A 16,259-nucleotide genomic window follows, 5' to 3' on the forward strand; every position below is an offset into this window, starting at 1 on the left:
CGTACTATTACCGTATAATGAAGCAATATTCCATTGTAGGTTCGGTGACCCCTGATTATAGACGGGGATGTGAGCTCCCGGTAAATTTCTAACCTTTGCTCCACTTCAATATTTTCTCTTTCGTCGGGTTGCATTGCTTTCAAAGCCTTAGAATTTATCCGTCTGTTTTAAATACATTTTATTAAAATCATAATCTTCCAGTTCTAGCCTAACCGTTTCCATTTAATTATTCCTTTTCCAAAGTTAAAGAGGTTTTTATTCTTTCTTTATCCAGAATCGACCCAAAACTATTTGTTTGTCTTCCTTTACGCTGTACATAATTACTCGGTTTCAAAATGATATCCTATAAACTGTTAACATTTCTAAACTTAATATTGTCCTGTTTAAGTATTTCAATAAAAACGCTGTCAGCAAACTGCATTTAAAAACGCATTATGTTCCCAGTTATTGAAATGGTAATGGAATACTTTTATTTCAACGTAACTCTTTTGCATCCTTAGAGTCTAAAAAAAAGGATAATTCATGCCGAAAATTACTCATAAATATATTTCTACAACTAACGACTCATAGATCTTAAAGAGATCTATGAACATTTTGTCAAAAAAATCTATAATATGTATTTCTTCTCATCTTTCAATCACCTTTGAAAAGGCCAAAAACGGCTTTGGAAACTAAAAATTCGATTTTGAAATGTTTATTTTCTATAATACCAACACACTATTCGTTTAAGTATGACAGTTATTCAAAGATTAACACAATTTTTTTCGCTTTCTATTCATTGACATTTTCTTTAGATATTTCACATATTTCACCAAAGTTTCCAGATGAAAGCAAGCTCTGCTCTAAAAGCTGTACTTATTTTCTATTTAGAAAAAATAGGAAATATAAAGTTATTCGATTTTTTTTCCTGTTTGCATTTTTTAAGGCTGAATGAATGTTAGATCTGTTAAATGGAAAGAAAAAGAATATTTATCGAGCCTGGTTTTGATAACTTAATCAAAATTCTGAAATATTAATAGAGAATGCTGAAATATCACAAGATGGCTATTTATTTAATTATTTATTTTGTTTTTCATTTATCACGTTCAATGCCAACCAAATCCGATTTGACAGTGTGAGTGTGTGAGGCATGTACAGGGGAAGGGTGTTTGCCTTGATATAAGTTACTTCAGACAAATCAAAGCAACTTTTTTTATATCATAGCTGGATCATTAGTTTGTTTTGTTTGGATATTTTTATTGAAGTTCCCATTTTATTGAATAATTTCATATCGTAGGGTTTGAAAAAATAAATAGAATAATTTAATGTGTATAACATAAACTAATAGTTTATCAGGGACATATTTGTTAGGTTATCGGAAATATTTATAATGCAAATATTCACTCCCCCCCCACACACACACAACAAAAGCAACTGCAAATGCATATACACACATATATTCATATATTTATATAAGAGCATGTGTGTGTATCTGTCTGTGACTGTTTGCGTGTGTGTGAGTGTGTGTGTATGTCTATGTGTGTGCATATATGTATGCATGTATGTGCGTTTGTATACTCTCAAACATATACATATACATATACAGAGCTATGTACATAAATATACATACACATCTATGTATGTATACTATATACATGTGTGTGTGTGTGAGTGTGTGTGTGTGTATGTGTGTGTGTGTGTGGATAGGGTGAGCACCACGAGCTATATACACACTTTAACTGCTGATAACTCAATTTTCATTTCCTTTTAGTTTTAACCCGTTGGACATAACGAGGGGAACCAGACTAAACTTTGAACAAAGGAAACTTACACTAAATTGTTACAGAAAAAGTCTGAAAATGCACTCCAATGGCGAAGACAATGTAGGACAGACTTAAAAACAGATCCTCATAAATGACTGCCATTACTGGATTTAGAGATAACTTGAAAGCAAATGCAACCGTATTTGAGCAAGAAGCGTCCTGAAAGACTGCAAACATTAACGAGTCCCACAAACGAAGAATTTATGCTGAAAATGTTTTAGAAAAGTTGAAAAAAAATCTTTCCTAAAAACGAGTCACGCGATAGAAATTTTAGAATGAAGCCTCCATCGCACTTCGAAGCACCTTCTCAATGGAGATGCTCTGAATGGAGATGCTCTGAATGGAGTTGAACTGAAGAGTAGAGCTTAACGAGCCGTATTCGGCAAGATGTGCAGACGACTTTCCAAACAAGATTCTTTGGAGTGATGAGGTTACATTTAAAGTAACTGGCTAAATTAACCATAAATAATTGTACCAACTGGAGACCGAAGAATCCACATATTTCGGTGGATCTCAGGCTAATTTTCCAGGAGTTAGAATATGGTGCTGCTATTATCAAAAGGAATAACTGACCAATTCTGTTTTAACGGTTTTCTGACTGATTCCATTTACTTGTTACGTCATACAAAACCGACAACAGTCACCGAAGCAGTCATTGAATGATAATGCACACCAATATCGGACGGAATGTTCCATGGTGGTTGCGATTCCACTGCGTCCATTATCAGCAATGCCCGGATCAGAATATTCGTCAGTTTGCGAAGAGATATTCTTCAAATTAGTTTATTTCTGTATATTCATAGACATTTTGAAAATGTCTTGTATTTTCAGAAACATTGATTGTATAAACATTCAAGGTAAACATACATTTCTGGGGACACCCTGTATTCATATATATATATATATATTATATATATATATATATATATATATATGTGTGTGTGTGTGTGTGTGTGTGGTGTGTGTGTGTGTGTGTGTATGTATGTATGTATGTATGCACGTATGTGCCGCGCGCGCGTGTGTGTATGTGTGTGTGAACGTGTGCGTATGTATCTGCATGAGTGTGCGTGCGTTTGTATGTGAGTGTGTGTGTGTGTGTCTGCCTGACTGTGTGTCTGTATGCCTGTCTGTAGGTAGCAGCAAAAATTGGAGTGTCAGATAAAACGGTTTTTGGTATTCGTTACGTCTTTCTCTCCTCCGAGTTCAAATCCCCAGTATTTCGGCAATTGATAAATACAATGGTCTATAATAAGAATTGATTTCTCTCTCTCTCACACGCACACACACACACACACACACACACACACACTCCCCCTTTCTCTCTTTCTATAAATCTATCTATCTTTCTCTATCTCAATCTCTCCCGTGTTCTCTCTCCTGTTTTGTGCATGTTAAAATTCCACCCTTTCCACACAGTATTACACTGATTTGCCCGAAAGTTTGTGTTACGTGTGCATGTCTGCGAAATACTCAGCCACATAGATTTTAATTTCCTGTGAACAATCAATGGAAGAGGTTTTTTCGTTTGAAGTTTGAGAACACATTAACGTCTCGCTGTGTGAACGAGTAAAGATCAGTTTAATATGTATATCTACATGTATATAGACACACGCACATACATATCACACACACACACACACACACACACACACACACACACACATATAAACCATGCGTACACTCATGCAGCATATCTGCACATATACGCATACACATACGTGTATATCGATGTGTGTGAGTGTGTATGTACGTCTCTCTCTCTCTCTCTCACTCTACATATATATACACACACACAAACACATACATGCAAATACAGCCATACACAGGCAGACACATAGAACTATTTATCACCGTTTCACCACTTTCACCATTCATGGTGTGCATTTTCAGTTTTTCTAATTTCATTTTAATCACTAACGTATTTTTGCGAAGACACAATCATCCTAATTGCCATTCTAATTGTACTTCGCATCTTAACTCCTCGCTAGAAAAGGCACTTCACCATTCTGTCTCCCAGTTGTTATAACGTCGGTATTTCAAGCTGAACACGGATTGGCTTTCCATAAACGCTTGTCGATATAATACAATTAAGTTGCTCCTCCATATTGCAGCTTGTTTACCACGTCTTGTGATTGAAGGATTATGAATGACGCAAAGAAGGAAAAACTGAGCCAAAGATTTAGAGATATAAATAATTCTAGTAAATAATTCTAGCTAACAATCTTATTAACGAGATATCTAGTTTAGTTACATATCTTAGATAAATAGATAAGTAGATAGATAGATAGAGAGAGAGATAGATAGATAGATAGATAGATAGATAGATAGATAGATAGATAGATAGATAGATAGATAGATAGATAGATAGATAGATAGGTAGGTAGGTAGGTAGATAGATAGATAGATAGATAGATAGATAGGTTGGCATGTAAGTAATCATACGGGTAAGTGGGTAATTAGATGGGTATATATGCACACATACATATACGTATATATTTATGTACATATATAAATGCATAGGAGATACATATATACACACATACATATGTGTGTGTATGTGTGCATCTCCTATATATATATTGTGTTATCCCATAAATAATGCGGTTTTTTTCAATTGCATGAACTAAAAGTCGGATAGGGACAGGATAAGCTGCCTGCATCTAAGTAGGTAGTAATTCTGCCTTCTCCTTATTCTTAGTGCATGTTTTGAAGAGACATTTTTTCAAAGCTATAATGGATGCGACAAAGGTGCATATTCGGCATATTTTGCTTTATGAGTTCAATAAAGGAAACAACTCAATGGAAAGTGTGGGGAATATTAATGAAGTATATGGAGATCGGACAATATGCGTAAGCCATTGTCAACGGTGATTCCAGAAATTCCGAGCCAGAAATAACAGCCTAGAAGACAAGCCACTTCCTGGCAGATCTGCAGAGTTCGACGTGTATGTCCTGCAATCCCTGGTATAGCAAAATCCTACCGTAACTGTTGAGGAAATAGCGAAGAAGCTTACATTTGATGCTTCCGCCATTCATCGACACCTGTGTGCCATCGGAAAAGTCAGCAAATTGGGTCAATGGATTTCTCACAAACTTTCCGAGTCTAATCGCGCGCAGAGAGTGAATGTGTGCTCTTCTTTGCTGTCACGTCTCATAAATGAACATTTTTTGGACCGAATATTGACTGGTGACGAGAAATGGGTTCTCTGTTAAAATGTCAAGCGCCGAAGACAGTGGATAGGGAAAGGAGAAACACCGGCACCGCAGGCAAAGAAGGGCTTCACCGAAGTAATGTTTTGTTAACTGTTTGGTGGAATATGAAAGGGTTAGTCCACTTTAAAATTTTAAACCCAAACCAAATGGTAACAAAGAAGATTTACGGTGAGCAACTTGCGTGGCTTAAGTTAGCACTAGAATAAAAATGACCATCTTTGGTTTCAAAACGGAAGGTATTCTTCCATCAGAATAATGCTTGGCCATATACAGCAAGGATGACATTCCAAAGGTTGGAGCAGTTTGAATGGGTAACGATGCCCCACCCATTATATTCGCCGGACATTGCCTCATCTGATTATCATTTAAAATCATTTGGACGGAAAAATATGAATTCTGTGGACGAGGTCAGAACAGTACTGGAGGAATATTTTTTGTCATGGTCAAGTGAATTTTGGAAGTGGGGCCTTGCAAGTCTACCAGATAGATGGATGGAAGAGCATTGTAGAAAATGAAGGAGAGTATATTTTAGATTAAAAAAGAACTTTCTTTATTTTAATTTTGAAAAATAAAAGAAGTATTAAAAGTATGCCATATTTATGGGATGACCCACCATAGATAGATAGATAGATAGTTCAAAAGATGAAGGCAGATGTATTAGTTTAATGCTCGGGAAGAATGGAGATGTCTTTGACGTTTCGAGCCTAAGCTCTTCAGCAGAAAAGACTGAGAGGAAAAAACGGAGAGAGAACGAAATATGTGTGTATATATATATATATATATACATATTTCATTCTCTCTCCGTTATATATATATATATATATATAAATTTATATATAGAGGGCATTATACATACATGCCAGAAGGCATTATACATACATGCCAAACGCTAAGAGGGACAATCAGTCATTTCTACCAAAAATATTACTAATCCCACCGAATGCAATTTTTCAAAGTAAGACATTTAAAAATATAGACCTGTATCACAGTGATTTCATACTTACGTAATCATCAGCAGGCCTGAATGTAATACATTCAGGCCTGCTGATGATTACGTAAGTATGAAATGTCTTACTTTGAAAAATTGCATTCGGTGGGATTAGTAATATTTTTGGTAGAAATGACTGATTGTCCCTCTTAGCGTTTGGCATGTATGTATAATGCCTTCTGGCATGTATGTATAATGCCCTCTATATATAAATTAATATGTTCAATAAGAAATAATTATTTTCGAATTTTTTTCTCTTATGAGGTTTTTACGCTATCTACCTGACAATTTCTTGTTAAGTTTTCCTTATTAAGTAGTTGTCCTTAATTGCTATATATATATATATATATATATATATATATATAAAGACAGGCGGTGAGGCAGGCAGAGAGACAGAGTGCTGGTCGAAGAGTTGAGGAAACATACTTTTGTGTGTTGTGTGTGTGTGTTGTGTGTGTGTGTGTGTGTGCGTGCGTGTTTAACGAGAACAAGAATAATAAACAACTAAAATTTTTTGATAATTATCGTCTGTGGTTTTGTCTGAAGATCAGATAATGATATTTAATGTTATTGTGAGAGACAACCTGATATATAATGCATCAGTCAGACAGTATGGAACACAGAATATGTCCCAGTAAACAAAAAAATTACTTACAGATAGAATTGCGTGTTGAGCTGTAAAATGCATTGACCACGGCTGGTTGTGTAATCCACCTATTTTATAAAAAAAATAAAAGCAGAAATTAATTTAGAAGAGATTAATCATAAAAAGAGGAAGCGAATTTATCAACTGGTGAATGGTAGCAAGTATTATCAAGATAAATGAATCGAAACAGAGCCGTACAAAAGGTGAAATAAGAGGCTGAACACTTTCCTGTATACAAAGAAATTTGTGTTTTTGCAGAACGGGGTGCCACTGAATGGTAACAAATATCCCAACATCGCCATTACAAACATACATACATACATACATGCATAGTTTTGTTAGTAAATGCACAAAGAAGAATCTGGATAAACTGGGATTTTCAGAAAGAGAAATGACCGGCTAATTCGTACATTACGAATGCAATTCGAGAGTGGAACAGTAAAAATATGCAAGACTTTTCTCAAGTTCCAAATGTGAATTTGTCTTTGTTAACTACATCCCAAAGATAGAGTCTTGTATCTTTGTTGGAAACCGGTTCCCTCCTCAGCGGAAGATTTATAATAATCAAACAATAGATGAGATATACATACATATGCGTGTATATCATGTTTCGTTGAGCTCCTTCAGTCTAACGTATGCTCTCCACAAAGGCTGATAAATTTTATGATGTTTTGATTTCCAACTCTGTGGATGAAATGCCCGTCTGGACTTCGAACTTTTATAATTTTATATTACTTACACTCTTTTTGTTGGCTTCAATGGAATGTCGTATTTATATGTGAGATCTATATGTGCTCTCGTACGTCGTATGCCAAGAGATTCAGATACTTTTCTTAGTATTGAATCATAATAGTGTGGTGGCGCTATAGCCCAGTGGTTAGGGCAGTGGACTCGCGGTCATAGGATCGCGGTTTTCATTCCCAGATCGGGCGTTGGGAGGCTCCGGCAGGGGATTGTGGCGAACCCTGCTGTAGTCTTTCACCACAACTTCCTCTCACTCTTTCTTCCTGTTTCTGTTGCACCTGTATACCTGTATTTCAAAAGGCCAGCTTTGTGACACTCTGTGTCACGCTGAATCTCCCCGAGAAATACATTAAGGGAACACGTGTCTGTGGAATCCTCAGCCACTTGCACGTTAATTTTACCAGCAGGCTATTTGCGGTGGTCGATCAACTGGAAGCCGCGTGATCGTAAACGACGGAGTGTCACGAATGATGTTTTGTAAATAGAACAGCAATAAACCGACGCAACTTCCTCGGAGATTTATTACACTAGATGAAACCTTTGCATGCATTGGTTATCTTCGAGGTCATAATTCGAGATCATCATTTAGATAGTTGAGTGTGCAATTACTGTTTCCGTTTGTCCGACTGTAAACACACATGTTATCAACATAAAAGGTTTGAGAAATCACAGTTGCATGAATACGGCAGACAGAAGTGTCTTCTTTAATTACTACAACTTTAATGTGGCGCATCTAAACCTAAGTCTCCTTAATTTCATCTTTAGGTTGACGATGGTTAACGATGAGATAAGTTTCTTTATGGGCAGATTATTTGTAGAAATTCTGTCAAACAACGCTTCTAGCAACGATGCGTGGGCAGAAACATCGAATGGAATGTTCTAATTGTATGTCACTTCCACAGATTCTTTGCGTGTGACACCACTTCTGACAACACAGTATCTTTGATACAAGCTTGTTCAACATATCCAAAAATACAATTTCTACAGAATTTACAGCCTGCAGTAACAATTTCAGACAAGTTGCACACAGTTTCCTGTCAGATTCTGACAGAAAAGTCAGAAAAGTGAATTAGGTCTATTCTTTGCTATAAGCCTGCTATCTGCAAGTGCCAATCAACACCGTATATTGAATTTGCTTCACGTGGATCTTAGGGATATTGGTTAATAGATGCACATTTTCAAATAAATTTCGGTGAACATCGTCTTAAACATTATTAAGTCATAGGTATAAAAACAGGACAATTTTCGGTTATTATTTCGTAGACATTTACAGTGTTTCGTTTAAAAATATTTGTCTCTTTCCAGAGATTGTTAAAGTATCTATATTCACATAAATTCATCTCATACTTCGGAAACATTCTCCAACAAAATCATTTAGATATATTTTGTAATAACACAGAGTCACTATACATATCACCAACACTTTATCAATCTCCAGACAAATACGATCAATACATAAACAAGTCCTTCAACATCGCTGACCGATTCCAAGAATCACCAACATCACTGATGGTCCAGAAAGTACATTACCTCACAACAAGTGTTGGGTCCTCTTTAGAGTTCAGAAGAAATTCATAACAAATTTCGACTCTCATATAAAGAAAGATTCTTCTTCATTCAATCGTATTTTGGCATTGAATATCTTTCTTTTAAGAATTTTCTTCTCATTCTGGAGAATCTGCTTGATATCTTTTCAATTGAAATTCCTGTATTAGCGATTTTACTTCGGATTTTGGTGTTTTCAGATGAGAATTTATATCAAGTCATTTTCTTTGCTTTCCTTACGAACGTTTATGGCCCAGGTCAGTCATATTTGAGAAAACTTAGGATCAAAAGCGTTCAATTTGTGACCATCCAGTATTTTATTACAACCACGATTTTTATGAAGGTTTATTGTAATTTGAGGAAGATTTTGACTGCTATTTTAAACAAGTGTTCTTGTCATTGTTGATTCTGTACGGTGAGCTGATCAACTAAAATTATCCAAGCAATTAGAATTCAGAAACTTCCTCTACTGATGGTTAAAATCTAAACACAACTAACAATCAGGATTACTCGGACAAAATCATTAGCTTGATAATTTTTGACAAAAAAGCCAATGTTGATTGGAACGAATCAGCAATGCAGAGATCGATAGATTTGATCTTGCTGTTGATTAAATATTCTCTACATTCCAACTGAACAAAATCCTGGTTATTCGACAGGATCACCATGTCACTTTTTTCTGTAACAGTACATGCTTGATTCACTCTGTTTTTGCACTTTTACGATATCAAAGCGTGATCTCAGAGTTGGATGTTATTCCTTGCAGATAGAGCAGCCACCTAGATGCCTCCTTCTTATTTCCAATTAAAAAAAGTCGCACAAAGTTACTAATATTATTGAAAGCATGTACTGTTACAATGAACAGCTCTGATTTCTTTATTGCTAAGTGCAGAACTAATTGTCATGTCAAAGGGTGAAGGCCAGTTGAGCACTTTTACGTCACACATACTTTGATGGTGACGTGCTCATAGAACTATGTCTGGTCATGTGTCTCATGTGCGTCGGATTACATCGCTCACTTTCGTAACGCAGAGTTCTTTAGTTCGGAATTTTGATACGAATATGGTTCCTTATACTTACTTTACATACAGCAAAGTTATAATTTATCATTACAGTCATTTAACTAATTAATTTAATTAGGAATAATATTTGCTGCGATTTGCTTTCAAACGCTTCAGTCTAAAGTATCTTTTGACACCATTTTCTATCATTTAATATAAACATGGCAAATAAATTCTTAACCCTTGCTTACTGCGTAGCTGGCGTTACTGGTAGTGGTAGTGGTGGTACTGGTGGTGATGGTGGTGATGCTGTTGTCGTTATTGTTGGTGGTGAAGGTTGAGGTGGTGACGGTGGTGGTGAAGGTTGAGGTGGTGACGGTGGTGGTGAAGGTTGAGGTGGTGACGGTGGTGGTGCTCCTACTGTTGGTGGTTGTAGTTGTTACCAATACATGAAGTTCAACTGCGACGCTAGTAATGACAATTCTGCTTGGCGAATTGGAATTCATATGGAGAAAGAATCTACTATCTTGAATCAAATATTCCTATGAAATTTCTATTCCGACTGATACCTGTTATCGTTATGATATCATTTCCTATCAGATTTTAAACTAAATATTACTTATTGATTTCCGACATAGGCATGTAAGATCAGAGTTGAAGTAGAATATAAACCAGAATGAGATTACTTGACATCCATGCTTCTTCTATAGATTATTAATGTCGTAGATGAGGAGAAATGTGGGTCATATATTTCTTATACCAACAACTTAACCTTTCTCTTCGCCGCTCGCTACAACATCGAGCATTTCGTAACATTTAATCGACCTTTGCATGAAATATAAAGTTGTGGTTTTTGGTTGTTTATTTGTTTGCCTTTTATGTTTTATTTTTCGATAATATCTATCTTGTATTTAGAAAGCTATGAAGCCACATCGAAAAGTTCAATAAATACGTCGTCTTGAGATGCTGCTTTTGTAATTTATATACTTTATTCATATCTGTTATATTCATAGCTTATCTTTATATTTTACCTGTATCTTTGTAACGTTCCTTCAATTACTCAACATTACACAATCGCGATACTCTTCAACATACCACCACAGAAACATTATAGAATCTGTAACTGAGACTGAATCAAATGTTTTCAGGAATTAAGAGACGTTACTATCAAGTACAAGTCTGCGATAATACAGTAATCTATTTATAAGATCTATAAACTCTAGTTTAAATATATTAAAAGGGAAATAGAAAGACGTGTGTAAGGTAAATTAAAGATAAGAACTCAAATTAGCGACCAGGTAATAACAAGATGTATGTCCCTTACACCTCGCGAAAACTTTGCAAAATTAAGGAAATACCAAGATGATATATTTAAAATGTGACAGGAAACAATGGATTACAAACAGAACAAATTTAACCCAACAATGAAATAAAGAAATGAAAATATTCTATTTCATACGATGTTATTTTCGTCAGAATCTCAGATAACGATTTTAAATGTAAATTTTAAAAAATGCAAAATATAATCTACATCGTATTTGTCAAAAGGTGCACTGGGGGACAATGGTGCTTGGCACGAAGGCGCCAGGTACGTTGCAAAAATAATTAAATTCTAATTGAAAATGAGAAAAATAGAAACACAAAATAAATTAATCTTCTGTTTATCATCAATAGAGTTAAACATAAGGAATAAGCATCATACTCACGATTCCTATTCGTAAATATGTTTCATTTACTGAACAAAGATGTACAAACTTAATATTTTCTGCTAGTTTCAATTTTGAGTAGACATACCTATGACCTTTCTAATACATTCTTTTAACTTGATGCACAAAATGTGGGGAAATATTTTTCTACTTGCTCCAACCATGAGCCACAATTAAGAAGAAAATTGGAAGCAGTGATATAACTAGGCTTCAAGACACTTATATTGAGATTCTACAGAATAGAATGGTTAATATAATCAGGCTGTGATTTACCTGAAGCAAGAGGTATTCATTGCATTGCTAAAATCAGTAAAGCTCTACAATATATATATATCATATATATATATATACATACGTATATATATATATATATATATATATATATATATATGTACGCATATATATATATAATATATATATATATATATATATATATATATATATATATATATATATATTTATAGACACTAATCTTCCATCTTCCATATATCACTGGGATTCCAACATCACCATCAAAATACAGGTCCAGATACTGCAACAGCTTGGGTTTCGGAGGACCACAGCTCTTTAACATCCTCCCTAAATGCCTGAGAGACTTACATGGTGTGGATGTGGGTTTCTTTAAAACTAAACTGGATCTCTTCTTGTTGGGAGTCCCAGATGAACCTACCTCACGACAGGAGACACGGATGCGGGCAGCAGCATCGAACTCCCTTGTTGATCAAGTGCCACGTATCAGAGGTGGATTCACAAACTAGTGTAGCTCATTCAGCGGTGGTGCCCCAGCATGGCCGCGGCCTTCGGGCTAAAACATTTTTAAGGATTTAAGGATTTATATATACATACGTATATATATATATATATGTACGCATATATATGTATATATATATATATATATATGTACGCATATATATGTATATATTATATATATATATATATATTTATAGACACTAATCTTCCATCTTCCATATATATACATACGTATATATATATATATATGTACGCATATATATGTATATATATATATATATATATGTACGCATATATATGTATATATACATATATATATATATATATATATTTATAGACACTAATCTTCCATCTTCCATATATATACATACGTATATATATATATATATATATATGTACGCATATATATGTATATATATATATATATATATATATATATATATATATATATATATATATATATATATAATATATATATATAGACACTAATCTTCCATGTGCTGACTTTCATCTCCAGGCTACTTAAAAAGACATCTCACCAGGAAGAACGGCTAAATTATGTGTGTTACAAGCTTTATTCTACAAAATAAGCTTTTGCTGAAGAAATCTTTCTAATTATATTTAGATATTAAATCTATGTAGGAAATCCATGAATCCATACTTTGATTCGATTTTTCATGAATAAATAAAGAAACCGCAGAAAAGATTAACATTTCCTATGTTCGAAAGAAACATTCGCACCTAAGAATTTCACTTTTTAAATCAGCCAACAGTATTACAGCAAACCTAGTTTTATTCTACAGGGTCGATGGCACATATTTGTAGGAGTGTTATGAATAACTTATTCAACATCAGCACTTTGATGCTATTGACACTGGACTGATGAAAATTATTGAGTCAACTCCGCATGACTCAGAAGATGGAGAAGACACACATGACTGACTATAACAATGAATAAGGCCCGGTTCTACCAATTCTGCTATCGACGATTCTTAAACAGAAAACTTAAAGCAAATCTAAACTATAATGAGGGCTCTGTCTGCAAATGCACGTGCGATCTGTTTCTGCGAATAGCGCCTAATTCTAGACGCACCACCAGACTCTACATTGATAGATGCATTACAATGGTTTCATAGCATCGTTGAATCTCCAAAATGTCTTTGACATTCAAATTGTTCCTCTTGAATTCTCATTTGCGAAACTTCCACATGTTCACATTTAGGTTCAAATGTTTGGACCAAGCGAAATGTTTGACTTGTCATTCTTCCCCGTATTTGTCGAAATTGAAACCGCTTTCGACGCTCCAATTCCTGTGATGACATGTTTACTACGCCTATTACATCCAATTAAATATTTAAAGAAACTGAGAAAATCCACAGAATCCAGTGGCGACGACAACCTCGTCGACGCCACCAGCATTCGCCTTAAGCAGCAGAACATAACAGCAACAGCACCAACACTATCTCTATCGTCCTCAGTGACTGGCGTATGGCAGGCAGAGGCTAGCGACATGTTACACGCTAGCGACATTTGTGAGCATCACCGTCACCACCACCGACAAAATATTTAGTACGAAGGCCATGGAAGAAGGTATCACCTGAAACAACCCAGTTCGCAACACAAGTCGTAACCACCACCACTTTTACGACTACCGCACCCAATGTGATCACAAGCTGCAATAGCAGTGGAGGCGCAATGGCCCAATGGTTAGGGCAGCGGACTCGCGGTCGGAGGATCGCGGTTTCGATTCCCAAATTGGGCGTTGTGTGTGTTTATTGAGCGAAAACACCTAAAGCTCCACGAGGCTCCGACAGGGGGTGGTGGCGACCCCTGTTGTACTCTTTTGCTCCAACTTTCTCTCACTCTTTCTTCCTGTTTCTTGTCCCCGACTTCCTACGCAACCGCTGAGCCTGGATGCGCATTCATCCATCCGTCGATGCTCTCGGTGTCGAGGGTTGACCTGCTTTCTCTTCTGCGGGTTTTACGAATAGCAAAGGACCACGTTTCGGACTTCTCCCACTCTGGGACGAAGACCGTTCGCTCAACAGCAGCAACAGCAACATCAACAGCTGCAATAGCAACAGTATCAACATTAATGATACTCTTAGAAAGAGCTGTGCAAAAGCTGATACTTTCACAGGAAGCAAAAGAAACTCGATGCATGCTAATCTAGATAATATGGAGAAACAAATAAGAGAAGACTCAACGCGCAAGTAGGCAGGAAGACTTTCATAACCTTAACTCCAGATATTATATAAGAGATCGTAAACCGAAAGATATGTTCACTGGTCTATAAACTAAACGGCCAATGGGTTGAGGTTGGAATATAACAAACGTCACAGTTATGCCGCCTTATCGGAAATCGATTTGTTCGCCAATATACTGAAAGAATTTTAAGTTTACAACAGGAAACAACAGGGATATTGGTTAGGCTTGCAACTCAGTGTACGGAGAAGCAAGTTCTCAACTGGCACGAGGAATTGGTCTATATTTCTATTTCAATAAAAACGTAGAGGCTACTCCCACTCAAAAACAGCCTGAAAGGAATCGATCCCCGAATGATCAAGAAGGGTTAACAAAAGAATTGCGTTGCAATTAGACAATTGTGGTGCAGTCCTGGAGTGGATGGTAGAGGGAAAAACAACATTGTTAATGAAAGATCGGTCAAAAGCAATGAGGTTGGCAATTACCGACCCGTTGCTTGTTTCACCATCCTATGAAAAGTATTAACAGGTATCCTCGCAGGCAAAATATATAAGTTCCTTGCGGAAAACAATCTGCTAGAAGTAGAAGAAAAGGGATGCCAAAAAGGATCCAAGGGTACCACGAACCACTTTATGATAGACAAAGTTATAATGAAGGATTGTAAACGGTACCGAAAAAACTTGTGCATGGCCTGGATTGACTTTAAAAAGGCTTACCACATGTTGCCGCATTCGTTTATTTTGGAAACACTCGACATGTGTGGAATAGCTGAGAACGTGTGTGCATTGATTAAGAAGATCATACGTAGTTGGAAAATACGTCTTCCTTGTAACAAGCAGCACTTAGTCGAGGTAACAATGAAAAGAGGTATCTTCCAAGGAGATTCTTGTTCACCTCTGTTATTTTTCTTATAGCCTTGGTCCCACTTTCTGTAGACCTACGCAACGTCAACGTGCACTGTGTGCTGTGAGAAAGAATGGACCTCATCTCAACCACCTTGATTTAAAGTTGTTCGCATAAACAGATCCTGACAGGAAGAGGCTGGTTGAGACTGTGCAAAAGTGCAGCGAGGGTCTAAGGATGGAATTCAGTATCTCTAGCTGGCAAGTCTTACTTTGAAGTGGGTGGAAAGAGTAAATTTTAGGGGCATAGAATTGCCAAATGGAAAACCCGAATGATTATTTACGTGATTTACATTCTGAGTTCAAATTCCGCTGAGGTCGACTTTGCCTTTAACGCTTTGAGAGTCGATTAATTAAGTACCGGTGAAAGTGTGGGGGTCGATGTAATCGACTAGTCCCCCCTACCAAATTTCAGGCTTTGTGCCTTTAGTAGAAAGGGTTATTATTATTAATATTATAATTATTATTATTATTATTATATTATTATTATTATTATTATTATTATTATTATTATTATTATTATTATTATTATTATTATCAACATCGTCATATTTATTGTGATGACTGTTGTGGTTATTTTTGCAAAACTTTTCTTGTAACTTTTGTTTTTAATGTTCTTTCTCTCTCTCGCTTTCTTTTTTTCTCTCTCTCTCTCCCTGTCTTTTTCATGTCTCCCCAATCTCTGTCTCTCTTTCACTCTCTCCCTCTCTCTCCCTCTCCCTCTCCTTCTTTCTCTCTCTGCGATTGTGCCGTATTG

General features: G+C 35.9%; 1 protein-coding gene across 1 annotated transcript in view; it reads right to left on the reverse strand.

Moving 5' to 3' along the window:
- The window catches only part of LOC115217982 (neprilysin-1), a 391,622-nt gene that overhangs the window by 35,163 nt on the left and 340,200 nt on the right, over window positions 1–16,259 (reverse strand). The window contains exon 14 of the mRNA XM_029787719.2: window positions 6,659–6,717. Coding sequence (XP_029643579.1) covers window positions 6,659–6,717 — 59 coding nt within the window. The remainder of the gene's footprint in view (window positions 1–6,658; window positions 6,718–16,259) is intronic.

The sequence above is a fragment of the Octopus sinensis genome, linkage group LG12 (genome assembly GCF_006345805.1).
Source record: "Octopus sinensis linkage group LG12, ASM634580v1, whole genome shotgun sequence".
In the NCBI taxonomy this organism is placed as follows: domain Eukaryota; kingdom Metazoa; phylum Mollusca; class Cephalopoda; order Octopoda; family Octopodidae; genus Octopus; species Octopus sinensis.